The sequence below is a fragment of the Ailuropoda melanoleuca genome, chromosome 6 (assembly GCF_002007445.2).
Source record: "Ailuropoda melanoleuca isolate Jingjing chromosome 6, ASM200744v2, whole genome shotgun sequence".
NCBI lineage: Eukaryota > Metazoa > Chordata > Mammalia > Carnivora > Ursidae > Ailuropoda > Ailuropoda melanoleuca.
In genome coordinates this window covers 78,608,289-78,630,739 of record NC_048223.1, presented here as the reverse complement: position 1 = coordinate 78,630,739, position 22,451 = coordinate 78,608,289, and the positions used below count along the sequence as shown (strand labels likewise).

Sequence of the window (22,451 nt, the reverse complement as noted above, 5' to 3'; positions counted from 1 at the left end):
ATTAACCAGGGCTCCAGGCAGCACAGAATAAACCAACTGAAAACAAATAGGCACTGAGGCCCCAACAAAAACCTTCCAGGCAGCCTCAGGAGTGTGACAGCCCAGGACCCTAGGGAATGCTCCAGTGCGGCAAAGAAGGAAAAGTGAGCAGGGGTTCCTCACTGAAGCCCCTCCCCTGCCGTCTCCAACACTGGCCACTCCTTTCCACCAGCTCTTCCTTGGGTACCAAGGGGAGGAGGTGTAACAAGACCAAGTGGAGTCTGAACCAAGTAAAATATGCCCAATTCTTGTGCCAAGCCAGCAGCACAAAATTGAGCAAATTAACATGCATATATAACCCCCTTATGCACTATTCCGCAAAGCACCACCTCGCTGATGGAGACTTAGAACACACCCGTGCACGCGCGCACACACGAACTCTTTACCCAGAGCAATAGCTGGGAAGAAAAAATTGTAACTCAAGCCTTGGTGAAAGCTAAATCCTGTCTCGCTTTAGCTGCTGCATTCGGTTTGATATAGCTAAATTAACAAAAATGTTCCCTCGGCATTTAAATTTTTTTTCTTTCCTTTTTCCTCCTTGTGAGCAGAGTGGGGGGTGACGCATAATAAGTCAAAAGACAAAGCAACTTCAAAACAAAATCAGTTACTTGTAAACAATCCTTGTGGGGACTTTTTCCCCTGCTCTCCCCCCCCCACCCCAAGAAAAACAGCCCTGCCAGTTGTAATAGAAAGCCAAGTAAAGATAAATCAATTAGCTTGCTAATTTCTCCCCTCTCATTTATTTAGCTCTGCACTGTATTTGTCGTAATTGACTACAATTATGTTAATTACTAACTCCAGTATAATTACTATATTTATTGTCATTGAGCATGCGATGTACCCACAGCAAAGCTGGCATTTGTCGGGCATCAAGAAAGCAAACTGTCGAGAGGTGATTCTCTGCAAACTGGCGGATGTGGCTTCAGCAAATCAAAGGGCAAAAGAGATTTCATGCAATGTTAGTTTGAAAGCACCGGTTCATTAAGGATATTAATTTTCTGATAACTACACATTTAAGCATGACACACTAGAGCCGTATCTACAGGATTTCACAATTATTAATGCGTGACAGTTTCAAATGCTAAGTGAATCAATTAAACAGCAGCATTCACAATTTGAGAAGAGATAACTGCTTCATAACTACCTAAGACTACAATTTTCACATGACAAAAAAGAGCCATTGAGGCGCCTTCAAAACCTGACAGGTCAAGAAAGAAGTTTGAAACAAAAGCACCTTACAACCATCATCTCTCCTCTTTACTTGTCAGATCAACTTTGCTAGTGTCTCCCCAGAAACGGCATCACATGCCAGCTGCCACAAGGTGATTTTTCATGTCTTGTCAAAGAAATCTTTTATTCTATTTGCTCTGCATTAACATGTTACATTTATTGATCAAGGGCCTGTTCGGCAGCCACAGCAGGGCACTGAGCTCTCCATGCCTACGGGGCTTTGATGTCCCGGTGACATTCGAGCCCGAATAATGCACATACTAAATGGATTTAATGCAGAAATGTGTTTGGGCCTGACAGTTACATTAATAACAGCCCCTCACACTGATAAATATGCAATTGCTACTATTAAGAGTTACCCAATTATGGGGAAAATATTTCTCTACCTTATAAATAAATCCATCAACGAAAAAAAAAAGTTTTAACAATGGTGCATTTTCTTAAAACACTTCTCCAGCTGCAGAAAACGGGGCATGTGGGGGTTAACGCCCCCTCTCCAGCTTTCCCCTCCAATTGTTTTTAATAAGTCTTGCTTTATCTCAAGAATGGTTTTGGGTTTTTTTTTAAACCTCTTTTGTTGGTCTTCTTTGCTCTACCCGTCTCTTATTTCTTCAAAACCAGAGAAAAAGCAGACACCCAGGAGACTGAAAATCGGGTTCTGTATAAACTCAGAGAGGAGCTTAGGGGAGGTGGTGCAAAGGTGGGGGGCACATAACTGATCTCTGTAATAATGGGTCTGGAGGAGGAGGAAGAGGAGGGGTCTTTAGAGAGAGAGAGAGACAGAGACAGAGAGACACTCTAGAAACCTGAACATATGTGTCTCTCTCCCTCATTTAATACTCTAAGTGACCTTGTGCTGTGGCAGTGATGGGGGTCGGGGTGTGAAGGGGAAGGGAAAGCAGCTGGGAGAGAAGAGACCTTTTATTAGAAAAGTCTTGACCAGGGAGAATTTGTAGTTATTATATCCCTGCAATTAAACACAGACACCCAGCAAAAAGCATAATCGTTCCCCTTTCATCATAAAGGAGCAGGGAACAGCTGAAATCACCAACACTGCAGTCCCTGAGGAGACAAGAGGAAAGAGGTTTTTCAGATGGTGGGTGTGTGCATGCAAGTGAATACATGTGCAAGTGAATACATGTACAAGTAGGGACGGATGGATGGATGGACACACACACACACCCCTCTTCTCTCCAGACTCAAAACTCATGCATGCAGTAATGGGTCTCAGGGTCCCCATCCCAAGGCTGGGACAGAGGACAGTTTAAGCCACAGCAATTGTGAAGCCACTTCCTAGGGCAGTGGCCTTCATCTGAGCCACACCTCACAGCTCAGGGGTCAAGAAAAGAAGGGAGTAAGTTCCCTGGGAACCTCCCACCTCCAAGCCAGACTAGGTCTCACAATGAGGTCCTGCAAATTCAACATTTCCCAATCAGGGTTTTGGCAACACAGAAGAGAAAATGCAACAGATAGAACTCTGAAGCCAACACGGTCTCCAATTTGGAGCTGCAGAATCCACTGTGACCCCACAATGGTGGCTTCAGCAGGCTGCTCAGGATTTTCAAAGAAAAAAGAAACCTTTTCCCTGTGCAAGGAAATAGACTTGGAACCGGCAGCCCATCTTCTCACACCAAAAGCAACAAGTTAGGGGCGCCTGGGTAGCGCAGTCGTTAAGCGTCTGCCTTCGGCTCAGGGCGTGATCCCGGCGTTCCGGGATCAGGTCCCACATCCGGCTCCTCCGCTATGAGCCTGCTTCTTCCTCTCCCACTCCCCTGCTGTGTTCCCTCTCTCCCTGGCTGTCTCTATCTCTGTCACATAAATAAATAAAATCTTTAAAAAAAAAAAAAGCAACAAGTTATATCTTAAGAAGCAGTTTGGAGTAACTATAAAGATGAAGTCAAATCCCCAAGGCCATTTACTCCGCTCTCTCTCATTGAACCATCCGGGTAGTCTAGAGCAAACTTCTTCTCCCATCTGGGTCTCAGTTGCTTCATCTGTAAACTGTGTGTAGTAACAGTCCCACTGTAAAATGCTGTTGGGAAGACTGAATAACACTTGAAGTGTTCTGCTCAGCTCTGGCAAGTAATAGGAGCTCCATAATACTGGTTAAGACAATAAACATTACTGATGTCACCCATTTGATACCTTGTCCCTAGACTCCTTTGGAGAGTGAAGCCAGTCACCTCTCAGTGCTTTATTTGCAAGGCTGCCTTACTGTGAAGCTCAGGAGAGTCTCTCTACAACCTGTCTGGGACAGGACTCAGAGGTCTTCCTCAACAAAGCACAGTTGGCATGGGGAAGGATTCTTTTTGTCCACAGCTGTCCCATGCCCTGCAAAGCATCTCTGGCCTCATTCACTAACTGCTAGTAAAGCCCCTACCTCCATCATTAGGACACAACTTTGTGGCTGAGAATTTGAAGGGCCAGGGGGTACAAAGTCTGAAAGGGTTAAGCTTGCCAAATCTCCACCTCCTCCCCCAAAACACCACTGCTTCCAGCTGGTACCCTGACACATGGAAGGCGGCTCTATCCACAGGCACAGTGAGGTCCTCAGGATAGACAGCAGGCCAGAGGGAGAAGGCGGAGTCATGAGGCCCAAGTTCAAAAAGCTCAGGAAGAAGAACTTTATAAAGAAAGGGAAATTAAACCCAAGATTCTGAGGGAGTAAAATGGATGCCAAGGGAAATAAAAGGCATTATGAGAAAGTCTAAAAATTTCTTAACCTAGAGACAAACACAGTAGGAAATCTGGAGACACTGTTTACAGAAGCACTTTCTAAATCACAACGCAAGTTACAGGGACCATCATCATCTATGAGAAAGCTGAACCTCATTACAGTCCCTTAGACAACTCTCTCCAGTCTCCCACCACTTCCCCCACCCCAGTCTTACCCACAATGGCTCAAAACCTATTTTCCCTACCAGAGGGTTAAAAATCCAGGAAGTCAGGACGTTCTTGGAGGAAGAGGGTGCTGCCATTGAAACCCTGATACCTGCTCCCTTAGTGACCTCCCCTCCCTCTCTCCCGTTCAAGCTGTTTTTGGTGGGGCTACAGTGATGGAGGTTACTTGAGAAACTTTAAATACAGGAAATCAAAGTCTTGCTACTGAGACCTTAAACATTACCTGCCAAGTCATGTTTCCACTTCACCTTTTGGTTGTATGTTCTGTTGGGAGCTGGAGACATGAGAATCAACAGTGATATTCTTGGCACAAAAAAAAGATGCTTTTCAAAACAATGCCCAGGTTAGAGAGACCACTCATTCCAACATACAAAGACCCTTGGAATTTATCAATGCTCTAGAATGGTTTTGAAAATTCACTAACAGTTTATCTTTCTAAAGTCTATCTTTTCTACCATCATCTCTACCCCTCAAGGTTTAGGGGCATGAGCTCTGTTACCACCCCCCACTCCACTATCAACATGCTGTCCAAGTAAGACCACTACATTTGGGTTTTAAAAACACATATGAACAAGGTCCCTGACTGCAAAGAAATGATTTGATGAAGACCCATGTCAACAGAACACGCCCTTTGTTTTTTAGGGGTTTTTTTTGTTTGGGGGGTGTGTGTGTGTGTGTGTGTGAATTTTCACTTTATTTGGTAAATATTTAGGACCATTATTACTGGATCATATGGTAAGTTTGGTTTTTTATAATAATTTTTTATTATGTTATGTTAGTCACCATACAGTATATCCCTAGTTTTTGATGTAATGTTCCATGATTCATTACTTGCGTATAACACCCAGTGCTCCATGCAATATGTGCCCTCCTTAATACCCATCACTGCCCTATCCCAATCTCCCACCCCCCTCCCCTCTGAAGCCCTCAGTTTGTTTCCCAGAGTCCATAGTCTCTCATGGTTCATTCCCCCTTCTGTTTACCCCCCCTTCATTCTTCCCTTTCTTCTACCGATCTTCCTACTTCTTATGTTCCATAAATGAGTGAAACCATATGATAATTGTCTTTCTCTGCATGACTTATTTTGCTTAGCATTATCTCCTCCAGTCCTGTCCATGTTGCTGCAAATGTTGTGAAATCGTTCTTTTTGATGGCTGGGTAATATTCCATTGTATATGTGGACTACATCTTCTTAATCCAGTCATCTGTTGAAGGGCATCTCGGCTCCTTCCACAATTTAGCTACTGTGGACAATGCTGCTATGAACATTGGGGTGCATATGGCCCTTCTCTTCACTACGTCTGTATCTTTGGGGTAAATACACAGTAGTGCAATGGCTGGATCATAGGGTAGCTCAATTTTTAACTTTTTAAGGGACCTCCACACTGTTTTCCAAAGTGGCTGTACCACCTTGCATAGAACATGCCCTTTGAACTGTTCCGAGTCTGGGTGGAGAATTTTCTCTTACCCATTCCCACTGTATTATGAACAAAGGTATGTTCCTGACAAAGAGGAAAAATATGTAGAGGACAACTGGGTTGAGCCTATGGAATGTCAAAGACAGCTGGAGAACTGAAGCACATTGGTTAGCACAGGCTAGGTTATGCTGCATTAACAAATACCCTAAACTCTCATAAACAGGTTTAGTTCTCTTAAAACTGATGTCTGACATGGGTCAGCAAAGGGTTTTGCTCATTTACAGTCAGAACCCAATGATTGGGGCGCCTGGGTGGCACAGCGGTTGGGCGTCTGCCTTCGGCTCAGGGCGTGATCCCGGCGTTCCGGGATCGGGTCCCACATCAGGCTCCTCCGCTATGGGCCTGCTTCTTCCTCTCCCACTCCCCCTGCTTGTGTTTCCTCTCTCGCTGGCTGTCTCTATCCTCTGTCAAATAAACAAATAAAATNAAAAAACTTTAAAAAAAAAAAAAAAAAAAAAGAACCCAATGATTACAGCAGGTAGAAGCATAATGGGCAAACTGTGCACTGGCTTTTCAAGTTTCTGCCGGCTGGTCACACCAAAGGATGCAGCGATATACAAACATACCATGCACGGAAGGAGAGAAAATCCCAAATGTCCATAAGGAACCCCAGTGACTACCATAGATTGAAATGGCCCCTGTGGAGGGTCAAGCCTGGACTTTCAGCCTCCCCAGCAACATGTTTAACTCTAACTACAGCTATGCTTCTTGAAGACCTGTTACGTGCCAGGTAATTTCTTAGGCACTTTACGCAGTCACACACTCAGAATTTCTGCAGTCAGCCTGAGGACAGTTAAACAACCGGTGAGTGACAGAAGGATTTCAAGCCAGGGTGTCTAACCACAAAACCTAGGTTCCTTTTCATTCCCTGCCCATTTTCCCAGTTTTGCACCAAGTTACCAGGCCCAGTTTCATCTAGCAGTTCAAAACAGACACAAATGGTGGTGTGCCTGTCCTCAAAGCGCTTACAGTGCACCCCCAAGTGTCCACCTCACTGCCTGTGTGGGGACAGGGGGCACAGAGCCACCATGTCTTTACTGGAGCTTCCCAAAGTCTCCAGTCTTTCACTTTTTTCACCCTGGCCAAAGCTAGGGAAGCAACAAGCAAACTCTCACCTAAGAAATTTTCTCCTAAGCAATTCCCCCATCGAGGACATTTATCAGAGTGATACTAAATAAGATGCAAGTGCAAATAATTTAATTTTTAAAACGTAAGCTTCCTGTTGCCATAGATCAATTAAACCCTCTTGATTTTATTGCCAGATTGACACAGGCGTATTTATCACTGTTTGCCATGGGAGCCCTGCTCTGCCCACTGTGTTCGACAAGCTTAGCAAGCAACCCACTCACACCACTCAGGACTCAGGGCCCTTGGGGGAGGGGGATGAACACCACGGAGAAGTCTGTCCTCTCCCAATCTGGGGGGTTAGGTGGGGCAGGGGGACTGAAGCTGGAATATCTCATTAAGCAGCACTCTTTGCCTTGAGTAGATCAAGGAACTAGAGCTGGCTAAAGCACAGGTTCTTTTTATTGATCACAGTAAAAATAAAATATGAAAACCTCAAAAACAAGTTCAAGGAAGAGTTTGGGACAATGGGTACTCAAATATTCTTAGTAGCAGAAATTGGTAGAACCTCTCTTGAGGGGAATCTGATATCTTTATCAGAGCCCTCTGACAATTGTCTCTACGAATTTGTCCCAAGAAACTCAACAGAGACCTATTCATGAGTATTACAAGAATATTTATAACATATTTTAACAGTAAAAATCTGGAAACAATCTGAACGTCCAACACTAAGAAATAAGAAGCCATTAAAAACTGTAATGCAGCATTTACTGATAGGAAAATGCTTCCAACACAATGTGAGCAACAGCATTGTTTTTAAATATTTGGCATTATAAAAGATTGGAAGACAATAAAATGTCAGCAGCAGTGATCTCCAGTGGTAAGATTATCAGTGATCTGAAAGAAAGGGCGTTTCCTTGTAACTTTAACATTTCTATACTGATCATGTTTCTACTTCAAAAAATGATCTTCAAAAAGTAAAACCTAAAGTACGATTTCACGCAGATGCAGACATTGGACCTGTGATCATTAATGCATTCGAATTCAGGGAGCAACACTCCTCCTCTCAGGCATTACCTGATGAGCTCCCTAAACCCTCTATCCCCCATTCGAGGGTGGATGGCAATATCCCGTCCCTGGAAATCATGTCCAAAAAGAAGGAGATGTAGGCTGAAAGGGCAGAGGAGAGAATGTTTGACTCTTCTGAGGTAGCCAGAAATTTCACTCGGACCTGTTGTCCTGCCTCGCTTTCCAACTTCCAACCTGACAGGACGCACCTTAGCTCCAGCAACTTTCATTCCCCAAGGAAAGAGTTCTAGAAACAGCACAGCCTGAACTTCCACAACCTTCTGCGTGGACAGGTAACCAGTTTACCATTGGAGGATCCAAAAGGAGCAGAGGATTCACAACAGTTAACACAGGAGAGGACACAGAGGTATAACAGGATAAAAGTTTATATACATAGTGACTTAAAACTGAAGTTTAGAGCTTATAAATCCATAAGCATCCTTCCCTAAAGCATAAACAGGTGACCATAGGAAGAATCAGCAGAACCATCACTTCTATGCATGAGATTAACAATGTTGACGGTGTATGGTTATGAATTAGTGGTAAGACAACAGAGAACGATGTTCCTAAGGTGAGCAGTTACCTGAAGCCCGGTGCCTCCATTTTAACTACTATCTTGGCAAGAAGGAATACAATATGGCCATTTAAGACATTCATTCATACTGGAGTATCTGCACAAAATAGCTCTGGAGCTATTAACAGCAGGGCAGAAAAGAACTGAGAGGCTAAAGAATCTTCACGTATAGAATTTTTTCCTGTGTTTTGCATGTTTGTTCCTTCTAAAGCCATGTGCAAGTATTAGCCATTCAAAAAAATGAATAGAACTCCTTGCCTAAAAACAAACCGTAGCCTAAAATACAAACAGACTACAGTTGATATTGTGACCTATAGGTGTAGCAAAATTTGTATTAGGGGTTATTGCTCTGCTTAAGCCAATACTCTGATAGGACTCTCTGGATTGGGTGGGGAGTAAGGGATGGATCTGCAGAGATGCTCTTTAAGAAAAGAGGGGAATGATTTTTCTGTATATAACAAAGTAAGAATTCTGGGTTTCTGAGGGCAGCTCTGGGAAGAGGGTAAGTGACCTGGAAAGGTGAGAAATGGGCTGGGAGAGAGAGGCACGGGGTCACATGCAGGAAGCCTGACCCTAATGGGAGCCACACCAGGGAGAAATTCTCTGTGGCAAGGGAGCACCCAAAAGATTTCCAGAAACAGTGTTATCCCAAGCGTGTCTCCTACTGTGTGCTACAATACTACCCACATCCCCCACCGGTACACCTTGAACTGGCAGAAGTCTGTAATAAATAGTTATATTGTGTTGGGCTTTGGAGAAATGAAGGGAACATCGTAAATGGGGTCAGACAGGCCGCCAAGAGGTAGAACAGCAGACAACAGAGCAGACAGGTGGTTAGAGCTGGGAACTGTGGTGAATCCTGGGGGCAGGGCAAATTGACCAGGTGATATGCTCCCCCAATCCCATGGAGACAGTGAGGCTGAGCTAGGGAGGAACTTTCTACAGAATGCTGGCTGGGGATTCATGTTATTTCATTTATTCTCTCCCCTTGGCCACTTATTTTTTTCTTTTTTATTAAGAATTAGCTAAGCATCTAAAAAAATCTTTGATTTTGGTCCAGCTGAAGGCGGAGATGGAGACCAGTGCCTAAGTAAGCTCATGTCTTCCTCTGACACCCAAGAGAAAGAGCGTCACTTCCCCTCAACCCCCAGTTAGATATATAAGACAGTCAAAGAGGATCCAACCCCAACATACCCACGTTAAGTCGGGACTGTTTTTCTCCATTCTGGTCTGTAAGCCCCTCTAGCCTAACCAAGTCCTCATGTAAACTCTTCCTGAACCTTAGACCTCACCCCCCACCCCATTGCTCATCCCTGCCCCAATCCAGCTACAACCCAGTGTGGTAACCACACACCAAAAAGAACAGGCTCCTGACCAGATGGGACAGCACGTCAAACTCAACACTACAGAAATATTCTCCTCCCAACAAAGGAGAATCAAATTCACAACTCCCCTCCCTTCAAGTCTGTTTTACTAACCTTCCTCTCACTGAATTGCCTCTAGAACCTGTCCTTTCCTTATATATCTAGCCCCTCGGAGTCCAGAGCCCCTTCTCACCATGGACTCTGCTCAACACACCACACACACACACACACACACACACACACCTCCCAGAGTCCAGCCCCTTCTCTGCCAAAGGGAGGCAGGGCCTCTGAATTTGACAAAGACAGCTCTGTTTCCTCAGACCTGACAGCTCAGTCCCATGACCTGTCCCCGCTGACATACTCCCTCACGGGGCCCAGCCCCCTCCAACCCACATCCGGGCTCCCAACAGCAAGGCAGCCGCAGCCTGAGCCACGATGCCCCAAGCTTCTGGAAACCAGTCACACAGAAAGAGCCCCTTCCAATGTCCAAGTGAAGAAACCCTTTCCCCGAGTCTGCACTGGGGAGCTTTTTAAGGGGCACACATATCTCAGGCACCATCCAGTCCAGGCTGCGTACCTTTGTCCTGTCCTTGGGTTATCAGGACCAAAAATCATCCTTAATCTCTTTAGAGTCTGCATTTCTTTGTTTGGCATCCTCTCATCACCACATATTAGTTTGTGACTTTTCAGTTTCCCTATCTCCCCAGAATCATACAAACCCTTGTACGCATGCACTCAGAGCCCTCTCTTTCAACATAACCCTCTGCACACCCTTCCCTAAAGGTGCATCTCAGTAAGGATCAGCACAAAAAGCCCTGTTGGCTTAAAGTCCCCTCTACCCACTGGTGCCTTAATGCCCCGAGTTTTGTCCATCTTCTCTCAAATTCTTAATTCCCAAGTGTCCTGACTCAGAGGCTGGGAGAGACAAGACTCCAAGACATGGAAACACAAAAACGCCTGAGCCCTGGGGTGGGATTTGAGCTCCTCATCTCTCCTTCCACCCCAAGACAGTTTGTTCCTTTCAGAGGACAGCACAGTTCTCAAGGGAGCACTTAGAAGAAAAGCCCTACAGGGAACCAGCTTCTTAGGAAAAGCCACCACCCTGACCCCTGCTCATTTATCCCACTGATACTTGCTTTCTAAGTACCTCCTATTCCCCTCTTCCAAGCCCCCAAACCAGTCACAACTGGTAACCTTCTATGAAGAAAGGAAAGCACTGTATTCTCCAATGGGATAATATAGATCACACTTAACTTTTGCCAAGATTGGAACAGTTGTCAGAGTTCCCCTCCCACCTGCCCCATGCCAACAATGTCTTAATTGCTTTGAAATACCATCTGGGAGAAATCATCGCAAAATATTTAAGGTTCCAATTCATTAAAAAAAAAAAAGAAAAAGTCAAAGAAAGAAAGCACACATATATACACCTTACCTGTGATTTGGCAAAACTTTGGGAGATGGGGTTATCCAGAAAAGCACTCCTAAATGCCCCAAAATGCCCTTGTTGGTTCCATCTCATTCCTTCCCCAAGAGTATTCTAACTTGTCTGCATAGGTATCAGTGAGAAAGGAAAAGAACGAAGCAACACTATGCTGGTCATCTTGTAGGACCTCAGGGGAGATGGAAGATGTCCACACTCACAGCTTTTTCAGTGGCGCAAAGAGCCTAGCCAAAGATTCATCTGAAGCAAAGTCCCACTTTTGGGGTGTGATGCCACATTTCTTCAAGCCCCACACCCTATGCAGAACTGGATGGTGACTTTCACCTGCAGGCCGTGACCAGGAGGACTAGGCCTCCCTGGCCTGGTCTGCATCTTGTGAAAGGTACATACCTCAGAAGGTTAAAGCTCAGATCGAGCCTCTTTGCAAAATGTCCACAGTCCCTGCCAAGGTGCTCTGGAATTTCTCTGCAGTCCTGGCCTATGTAGGACACCTGGAAATTAAATGGAACAGAAACAATGTGGCAAACGGAAATCGCCCAGCTGCTCCCAACACTGAGTCATTGACCCGAAGATTGCTTCTGCAACTTTAAACGCACGCGCTCCTCACACACAAAAAAGGCCACATTTGTGACTGTTTTCCTGATCAAATCAGCTTTGGGGGCTTCAGGGACTCTGCCAACAGTTCCCCTTTCCTGGTACACTTAGCATGATGGAGACTAATGCCAGCACAATGGAAATTGGACTAAAATTGGCCAGATTCAGGTGTCCAGAAAAGCCCCCATGTCAGAGCACGCTGATATAATCACAGCAATCAGCCTCTCGCTCAGGGGCCTTTCCAACAGCTGCCCCTCTGGCTCCCCTCCTCCCCGTNACCTGCAGGGTGCTGGAACAAATAGGGTTGGACAAGAAAACCTCCCCAGACCGCCAATCTCATCCTATTACCACTGTGTATAAAATGTCCCCCACACTCTGTACAAACTGATTTGAAGACGACAGGGAAATGAAGGGTGGCCACAGCTTCCAAGCCTCTGTTCTCCAGGGAGCCTTTTGCAACCAACCCCACTCGGGTTGCAGAGCTGTTCCCTTAGGCCTTCTTTTACTTATCATCATTATTAACAACCTAGTATGTGTCCAAATATTAAGAAGCTGAATTGAAATTTGATGCCAGAATTTCTGATTGTAGGACGGTCAGAGGGCTTTCTCACAGCTCCAACCACTCAATCTTTGAAAACCATTTTTTTTTTTTAACAGATAGTTGCCAATTCAACCACAGGGCACTAATTCCAAAATCCATAAAACAAACCCATAGGTGAGAGTTGGCCAGTGAATCAAGATATAGGCTACGTCCCTAAAGGACTCTCTCCCCCCAACCGCCAGGTAGAAATTCAGTCCTATCACATGGCTAACAATCTTGATCCTTTCTCCAAATACATATCCTCCTACACATATAGGTAAGAACGTCTTGGAATAAATAAGATTCCCCCAGGGGTTATCTCCTTAACGGGGAACAAGAATATGGTGGTCTTATAGAACTCTAGATATTAAGTTGAACATTATGACTAATATTCAATCTTAGAACTACAGAAATAGGGGCGCCTGGGTGGCACAGCGGTTAAGCGTCTGCCTTCGGCTCAGGGCGTGATCCCGGCGTTATGGGATCGAGCCCCACATCAGGCTCCTCTGCTGTGAGCCTGCTTCTTCCTCTCCCACTCCCCCTGCTTGTGTTCCCTCTCTCGCTGGCTATCTCTATCTCTGTCAAATAAATAAATAAAATCTTTAAAAAAAAAAAAACTACAGAAATAGCACTTTCATAGGACTCAGCCTAATTTTAAAAAAGAAAAAAAAAAATCACACTATACTCTAATAAGCTCAATTTTCAAGTCCGCTCCCAGGCCTGTCCAATCCAATGGAGATAAACTGCTGACAGTACAGTATCCTGTACTCACTCCCTTAGTAACTTCATTTCTGGAGGAGAGAAAGTGGGGGAGAGAGGACAGAAAAATAGCTGATTCCAATAAAATAATTTGGACTCAGGGAGGCACAGGCTAAAAAATAAAGGTCTCCAAGTTCAATCTAGCAACCTCCCTTTTCTACATGGAACCCGTCTTTCCTCAGAACTCCTTGTGTAATAAACGTAGGCTTCCAAGCAGAGATGGAAATCACACAGCAAGAAGAGACTGGGGAGGTAGGGCCCTAGTCAATAGAGGGACTTCAATTTCCCTCAGGATACCCACTTGATCAGCAGCAGTTTCTATACTAGAATATTACATTGACCCTGCAGGCCCATGGCAATCCCCAGAAAACCCATCCCTTTCACCCCATCATGCACCCCCATCTTATACATATCAGTATTCAGGATCTCTGTGGTATATACAGCATAGAGGCTGAGGTTTAGATGTAGAAACTGAGCTCTGTCCTTAGAGACTCACCAAGGACTCAATCTTGTAGGGACCCGATTTCTCAAAACCCTCATGTTTTTACAAAGAAACTAAGACTTCAGTGGCATGCCCAGGGTAATGTGGCTTTTAAGTCCTGCCCCAGGAATAGTAACTTCCAACTTGGGCGCCATGGAGTTCTTACAAATCCACATATGGATGTGGATTTTCTTGATCAAGAAACACCAGTGGTGCATTTATCATCATGTTTTGGCTTCAAAAATGTGTGTTCCTAGTTGAAAGGTTGTGAACTACCTCATGATAGGATGTTGAAAGCCCCAGAAGAGCGCAGAACCTAGGGAAAGAGAGGGAGATTTGCTCCCCTTTTTCTTCTGTTGGATTCCCTCTCAGAGGCAAAAGGAGCACCAGGGAACCTATCACCATGAAACATGCAGATCACTTACACACCTAACAGGACTTTTATCAGCTTGCTTTATTACAGCAGCTTAACACAACATCCCAGGAAAACTAAAGCACAACTTGTTCCCCAGTTAAGACCAAGTCTCTAAAATTTAGTATGAAAACCAACTTTGATAAGCCATCTGCATGCTTGGACACCCTACCCCCACCAACCCCCGTGCTAAATTGGGAGCATTTAGAGATAGGAGTTCAGCTGACCACATGTAAGGGTCCAAATCGGCGGGACAAGGCTTAAAAGCTGCAAGCAGCCACTGCCAGGCACTGCAACCAACACTCATAATAAGAAAGGCATGTGTAGGAAGTGCTTCTGAGTGGAAGACATTACCTCTCAGGATGTCAGAAAGCTTTTCGGAGCATAGGACCACCTAATGTAACAAGCCAAAAGAGCCAGACCAAAAATAACTTGCTACTTGAGCAAATAAGGGAAATTGAGATTAATAGACCCTAAATGCCACAGAAGCAAGAACACAACCAGACCAAGAGTCATTGCATTTAGTCGACTACTTTTAGACTGAAGAACCAAGTTGTGTGCTTTTCATTTGCCTACTTTATTATCGCCAGTATCCCAAAACTTCTACCCTGTGTGGAATGGTAACAGAAAGGGACACCGTTATCAGGGGCATGTAAAACATATGAGGATCCCCCCCACAGAGGGACACCAGAGAGGACAACAAGAGTATCTGTGCAGAATCCCAACACATTCACATACCCAGCCCCTCACATACCCAGCCCCTCTAAGCAGAAGCCACAGGGAATTACCAAACTGCAGAAGACTACAGATTTCTCTTTGCAGTTGGGACAGTCTGGCCCTCTGGACATTTCTGAGGATGCTAGGTTTGTTAGTAGACTACGTACAGAGACGATTATTTTTTGATGCCTGACCCCAGCCAGGGGTGGAAGATCCTTGATTTTAACCTCACAGTACTGAAAGGTCTGTCAGTAGAAACAGACTTACTAGCTGTGTTATCCTGGATGGGTCACAATCTCAAGAGTTTGTCTCCTCTTCTATAAACTAGTCTAACACCAACTACATCCAAGAGGTATGACGAATAAGGGAACTAACATTTATTAAATGCCTACAACCTGGCTGTTACCTAGTCAATCCTTATGAAATAGCCCAGTGAGTCCTAGATCATCAACTTACAATGAGAAGATAACCTATTAGAGTACACAGCATTGTCCTCAGCACCTAGTGGCCACTCAGTAAATACTTGAATCAGACCACTACTCCTAAGAAAGGGATTTGTTATTCCCTCTTGGGCACAGGATTTCAGTGCCTGAATTCCAAGTTTGCATTCGTATCTACAATTATATTGATGTCACTACTTGGTCATAAACTAGTGGAAAAAGAAGATTGAGGATTTAGTGTGGTTTGAATGATGCAGTCAAGCCAAGAGAAGGCCAAATGAAGTCAGATTCATGTTGAATAAAAAGAGTTTACAGGGAAGAGTAGCAGGAGGGCTGATAGAGGCCCGTGAAACTCCTAAAACCCAGGGCAATAGCAGTCAGCCCACAGCAGCTTCAAAGTAGTGACCTAATTTCAACAAAACATCATCCATCTCATTCAGTTGTTTTAGTGGTGTGATTTTTTTTTTTTCTATGCACTGAAACCATCTCTATTTGGGGGATAGGTCTCTATGAACTTAGAAAAAGTTGTATCTGTTTGTATATTTAAGCAACATTGCAATAAGAACAGTATCAATACCATGGGCTCGTGGGAAGGTTTTGGTTTTTTTTATGATGGCTCTACCAAACTTTGAGAAGTACCACGTGACACACATTCCAGGAACTACTACTTGTTATGGCTGTCATTAGAAACTAATGTAAGTTTTTGCAGAATGCAAAAAAAACAAAACAAAACAAAAAAAACACCACCCCTCCCCTAAACCCAGGGCTGCCACTCAGATCCACTGGCCTAGGAGATTTAGGACCTGGGGGACTAACACCCCAGAAGCATTTTCTCAGCCTGTCTTTTTCAGCTCCTCCCCCAGCAGCTCCATCGGCTTAAGAAAGTTCCCTAAGGGCTCAACAGGTTAGTGATTGCCTTTGAGCCCTTTGGAGTGGGCTCAAAGCAGAGGATGCAGTAAAATGATCAAATTAGGGAAATGTAGGAAGAGAGGAGGCGGCACAGGAATGTTCTTAGCCCCACTACCAAGTGCTCCATGAAGTTGGAAGAAGCTACAACCAAAGAATGCTGGGTCTGAAATGCAGAGACCTAGGGTCTGGGGGGAAGGGGGCATTCTTGGGCAGATCCGCTCTCCTCCAGCTCCTCCCTCTAGGCAGGCATGTTAACTCCCAAAAGCTGTTTTCCCTGCCATCTAAATAAGACACATTATTTTTAACCTTTCCCACTGCCTGCTACCTCCCTGGCCTGCTCACTTCCGAACTCTGAGAAGGTGGAAACACTTGCCCAAAGAAATCTCAAAAATCTAACTGTGCCTGACACTACCTGCCTTAGGCAATCCAAGGGGAGAGCTAAAACCTCAGAACTGTTTCTCTAGGGCATGCAAAGAAAGGCGGGAGGAGGACTGGCTTAATCAGAGGTTAAAAAGAGAGACCTGGCTTTTCCAGAAGGTAAAAGGCACCTGGGCCAGCATCCTTCCAGCAATGACTGAGAACACCTGAGGCTCCCCTACAGGGCTGAAAGCAAGTGAGGCTAGGTGCCTGTCACCCAGAGTTGAAACTGGAATGTTGCCATTCCTCACAGACTCCAGTTCAAGAAGTCAGGTGCCGAGTGAGCTCTTGCCATTTGTGCAACATGGAGGGACCTAGAGGGTACTATGCTAGGTGCAAGAAGTCAGACAGACAAATGCCATATGATTTCACTTACATGTGGAATCTAAAAAATGAACAAAAAACAAAAACAGACTCAAATACAAGAGAACAAATTGGTGGTTGCCAGAGGGGAGGCGGGTGGGAAGATAGGCAAAATAGGTGAAGGGGGTTAAGAGGTACAAACTGCCAGGTATGAAGTCAGTCCCGGGGATGAGAAGTACAGCATTGGGAATATAGTCAGTAATATTGTAATAATCTTGTTAAGTGTATGTATGGTGACAGATGCTAACCACCCTTGTGGTGAACAAAGTATAATGTATAGAATTGTCGAATCACTATGTTGCACACCTGAAACTAATATAACATTTTAGGTCAACCATATGATACACTAAAAAAAGAAATCAGATGCCCGAATAAAAATGGGGGAGTTTAGCCTTCTACCTGCCTTGAATAAGGGGCCTAGGTCTAGGATCTAGAGGCAGTCTGCAGTGTGGCCACAAACCTACATGCTGGAACGCATTATGATTTTCATGGTCTTTAGTGGGACCTAGGCACTTCTGCCATCCTGGGGTCCTTAAAAAATAAACCACACACACACCCCTAATGTTTATATTTTACAACTTCATTAGTATGAAGATGAATATATTAAGAGGTTTTCTTTGACCAAAGTTATTTTCTCCTGATTATGAAATTACACACTTTTTATGAGCCCCAAAAGGTAGCATCAGCTGTGGGCATGGTCCACTCAGCCTGACGTTGAAATCGGAGAAATCGGCGTGGCTGGCCTTAGCAATGAGCAGTAGGGACAAAGGAGGTGGAGGGGACCTTGTCGACCTAGAGGGCCTTCCCCTCTTCTCCCAAGGCCGGGGGGTGTGGGGTTGGGGGGGGAAGGTGCCAGGCCCCAAAGTCCCCTCACCAAACCAGGGCGGGATGAAAGAGTCACCAGCTGCAGATGCACCCCCCTGGGCGGGGGCAAGGAGCTCTTTCTAACCTCGGGGTGGTCCCGTGCCCCAGCATTCCCTCCCCACACCTACTGCCCCAAGCGAAGGCGGGGTTCGTCCTGGCGGACTTACTTGAGTTCCACTGACCACGAGCCCGGCCATGCCGACTGGGCGGACGCGCGGCGCGGAGCACCGAGAGCGGAGCACTGAGCGCAGAGCGCGGCGGCGGCGGGCAGCAGCGCCCAGCGCGCAGTTCCGCACTAAATAGTCAGCTGACCCGGCGGAAGCCGGAGGCTCGGGCCGGGTGCTGGTACCTGGGCTCAGCTGCGCGCCGGCCGCTTCTGCTCGGCCGGCCCTCGCGCCTGTGGGCCTAGGCGCGCCCCCTGCCACGCGCCGCCACAGGTGGCCCCCGGCGCCCCGCGCTCACACCGAATGGCCTGACCATGACTTCCCCCATGGCCCCTGAGCGCCCCAACACCTCCCCGCCCCCTGAGGGGCCAGGGAACCAGGAATAGCTTCCCCCCAGCAAAACTCCACGCCCAGAACAATACTGCGTTGGTCGGGGGCGGGCTAGTAGGAGGAGGGCTTCGCATGAGGGGGGGCCCCATCTGAGTCGTTAGTGGGGGACGTGGAGAGCGGGCCTTTCCTATATTTCACAATCCAGATTACATAACTGTCCTTGACTGCAGGGAGGAGGAGGGGCCATGGCCTGAACTCCCCTCCCCAACTTTGAGGGAAGGGGAAAAAGGGAGAGGTTGAAAGGACACCTGATGGGGCGAAGTTTCCATTTGTACTGGGAGGAAGAGAGAATTGAATTTCCCTATAAATAAACTGCCGGCTCAGCTAAAACACCCCAGCTGACAGTAATAAACCCTAGAGAAGAAGAATCAATGATGTCCCCAAATTTCAGGTTTCTCTTATTCTCTCCCTCTTATTTGTGAAGCTCAAAGTCATCCATGCGGTCAGATTCCACCCCCAGCACCCTCTCCCCACACACACACACATCCCTTCCCCCCAGCTGGAAATGAAAGGTAGCCTTTACTGCCTCCTTCATCAGGCTGGGTGGGCAGCTCATGCCTGTCTCAATTGAAAGGAACCAAATTTTCTCCCCGTGACTTTTTGCCTCCATGCCTCCATCCCCAGGATGCAGGAAACTATTACCACATACCACTTCATTGTCACATTATCACCAGTCCTCTCTTGCAACTAAGAGCCAGCCTGGCTTTAACTGGTCTCTCTCCCCTGCTCCCTCTGTACCAGTGAGTAAAGCTACCATTCAAACAGAGAAGGGATCCTGAGTGCCAGACTCCAGGTCTGACGCATTGCACTGCAGTTACCGCAACTCAGTAGACCTACTGATAATGGTAGCTCCCACCTCTGTTGACGGGGTGTTCCCAGGGCTTTTGTTTTCATTATTCCGTGTGTCTAAACAGCCCTTAGAAACTCCAGTTTGTGCAGCTGATGATAATTATGATCATGGTTAAGCATATTGTGGCTATCATCATTGTCTCTCAGGCCTGGTGCCAACACATTGTAATGCGGGCCCTCCTTGTCAACATCCTGATGAGTGGTGGTGTTGACCTCTGAGGACTGACCCGCCCGCCCCTCTCTCTGCTGGGAGGAGCGGACATAGCAGAGTGAAGCTGTAAGAACAGAGACTTGGCTGTGTTTACTTTGGGGGGTTTCAGGAAATGCTGCAACAAAAAGGTCCCACAGGCCAAAAAAAGAAGGCTTGCCCTCCAGAGATAAGGGGGATCAAAGGGAATCTTCCAAGGCCTACTGCCCCACAGACCAGCTCCTTGTGCTCTTCCCTCCTTCTCTGCTGGATGCAACCTCTCTGGTCCATTGTCCACTTTTGTCTGCCTTTCCTGCCCAAAAAGGAGGAAGTGCGCCCAGGCCCTGACAGTCATGATACACTGCTCTCTCCCCCTTTCACCCTGGCCTTCCTAGAAGGGCTCTGACTGACAGAAGAGGACATGTGGACACAGGCTTAAACCTACTCACAGATGAAACTGGAATGCACACACTCTCACCCCAGCAGGAGGGTTGAGGTCCTCCCATCCACGCCCCTGCATCCATACACAGCTGTGTCTTCTGAGCATAGACTGCTCTGCAGACACTATCTGCCAATGATGCCAAAGTAGGCAGTGATCTTTTCTACCTTCCCAGGACTCCCTCACTATTTTGCCTTCCTCCACGCAGCTCTAGGGTGATCATTCTAAAAGCCTGATTGGACCCTACCTGAAATCTTTCAATGCTCCCAATCAACTAATAACACAGTCCAAAATCTCCAATATATCCCCCAAGAGCTCTTAAAATCCCATCATCCCCTACCTCTCCTGCCTCCTCTCCCACTCCTCCCCTTCTCTGCCTGGCTTTTAGCTGTTTTGCCTCCCCACTCACTCTTGCCTCCACTAGGTGAACACATCCAGGAGGCTAGCTGACTGTAAGGGACAGATAAATGGGGAAATCACAAAAAATAAGGATAGCTCAGATTGACATGGGTTTTAGTGTTTGACATGGAAGCTGATGACAATACGGAGCTACTGAAAGTTCCTGAGCAGAGTAGAAATTTGTTGAATTTAGTGGGGGAGGGCTCCTCTAAAACCAGACTGGATTCACCTCTCCTTACTCCCTTTGGAAGTTATCTTCAGAAGAGAGAACAAGAAGGAGGGAGAGGAGAAGGAAAGGAGGGGAAAGGAGAAGGAGAAGAAGGGTCTGTATCTCTGGACAAGAGAAAATCAGAAGAGGCAGGTGGCGGACATCACTTTCTTGAGCAAAAAGGAAAATTAAATCTAAATATCAGAGGTAAAGTTCTTCAGGTCATATAGCCCTCCCTTCAGAAGGGAGAGAGCAAAGGAACGCTGAGATGAGGCTGGCCCAAGAGGTGAACAAATGATTCCTTTGGAACACAGGGAGTTGACAAGAGTGAACAGAGAGGACAAATCTTGTTGGGGCTTCACCTTGAATACAGTTCTTTCTGCCTCAGCTCCAGAAGCACAGAGGGGAAGAGAAGGCTCATGCAGTCATCCAGATTCTTCTTCAGTTCCCTCCTGCCATTCCAGTGGGCAACTGAGAGTGAGCTGCAAGGGACCCCTTCCTTACCCCATTTTATCCCACAGCTCCTCTGCCCCAGCTTCCAATGACCAGGCACTATGATAGGCACTCCAGGTACACATATCTAAGACATATACTTCAGGAAGGATTTGCGCTCAGACACTTGCAGTACTATGTCAACAAGAAGCCCTGTGATTGTGATTCTATTTCCTGTACCCAAAATTGAGACAGGTAGCCCCATTTGTATAGCATACTCACAAGGACTACAGAACAGAAAGTTTAAATCAGGCCTGGGCAGCTAACCCTGAGCCTATGAATTCTGGAGCTCTAACACTTGCAAATGGGGAGTGAGAAGGTTAGACACCGCTAGATGTTTCCTTATCACCCTTGATGAAGAGGGCAATATTTTATTCCTACTGTCATCTTTGTTATTATTATTCTTTGGCAGAAAAGGCCCTTTCCCCTAGAGTTCTTCCTCCATCACATTCCTGTGGACAAAAAGGAAAATCCTGTTTATTTGCAATCAACAGAGTTGATTCTGGGGTCGACCAGAACCAGTGAAACAGGAACTGATTCCTTAAAACCCTCCAACTCCGTGTATCATCAGCTGAGAGGACACGGCCAGTTAACAAAGTTTTATTAGCATTCCTACCTATCCTTAGTCGAATTTCTATTCAGCTTGGCCTCATTTCTTTCAGGCCCAACCCCTGGGCAGGTTAAGATGATTGCTGTAATTAATCATGCCCCAGCCCCTAGTTCAGACTCACCACATTCAGATTTCAATTAAAAAAAAAAAAATCTGGATGTCTGCATACAAAATGCTCTTTGTTGCTGAAGCAGCCTCCTTTCATTCTAAAGGAGGGAGTTTAGGAAAGAGAAAAGGTTTCCAGGGCCCTCTCTGCAATATTTGCACGTATGTGAGGGATTAAGGATGATCTAGGCTCCAAAACACCTTCCTGATCTCCCAACCAGAACAAATTACATTTTAAAATATATATATTAAATGCAATTATAATGTTTGGCTTGATTATTCATTGCATAAATGTTATTTTATTATTACTGTATACTATTATAATTATCATTACCATTAATTCTCAGTGCCTCTGAGTTCCCTTCTCTTAGGATCTTTAAAGATACTGTGGTTGTTGTCTCTATTAAAATGCAAACATTAGCAGGGAGTGGGGAAGGGAGTAGGTTTGTGAAAGGTGAGTGGGAGAGGAGCTTCTGCTTTTCACTGCATATCTTCTGTGATTTTTGCAACATGTATACCCTGCCTTTGTAATTAGAAACTAATGGAGGAGATTGGATGGAAGGATCAGAAATAGAGAATTTATAACTGGAACTGTTACCTGCTAATCTCTTAGCATTATTTTTACAAATCCTGAAAGCAGCAATGAAAAACAAAAATTTTTTAAGATTTTATTTATTCATTTGACAGAGAGAGAGACAGACAGCGAGAGAGGGAACACAGGGGCAGTGGGAGAGGAAGAAGCAGGCTCCCAGCAGAGGAGCCTGATGTGGGGCTCCATCCCAGAACTCCGGGATCACGCCCTGAGCCGAAGGCAGACGCCCAACGACTGAGCCACCCAGGCGCCTCTGAAAAACAAATCTTATTCCCCCATTTACCTGGAACTAGCTGGATGCCCCAAGTCCTTAGCTGGGC

At 45.9% G+C, this 22,451-nt stretch overlaps 1 protein-coding gene across 1 annotated transcript in view; it reads right to left on the bottom strand.

Moving 5' to 3' along the window:
* LRMDA (leucine rich melanocyte differentiation associated) overlaps nucleotides 1–18,228 on the bottom strand; it is a 1,020,960-nt gene extending 1,002,732 nt beyond the window's left edge. Inside the window, 2 exon segments of the mRNA XM_034663692.1 lie at nucleotides 11,551–11,651; nucleotides 17,864–18,228. Of these exon segments, the coding sequence (XP_034519583.1) occupies nucleotides 11,551–11,651; nucleotides 17,864–17,893 (131 nt within the window). The 5' untranslated portion in view covers nucleotides 17,894–18,228.
* Between the last annotated feature and the right edge of the window lie 4,223 nt (nucleotides 18,229–22,451).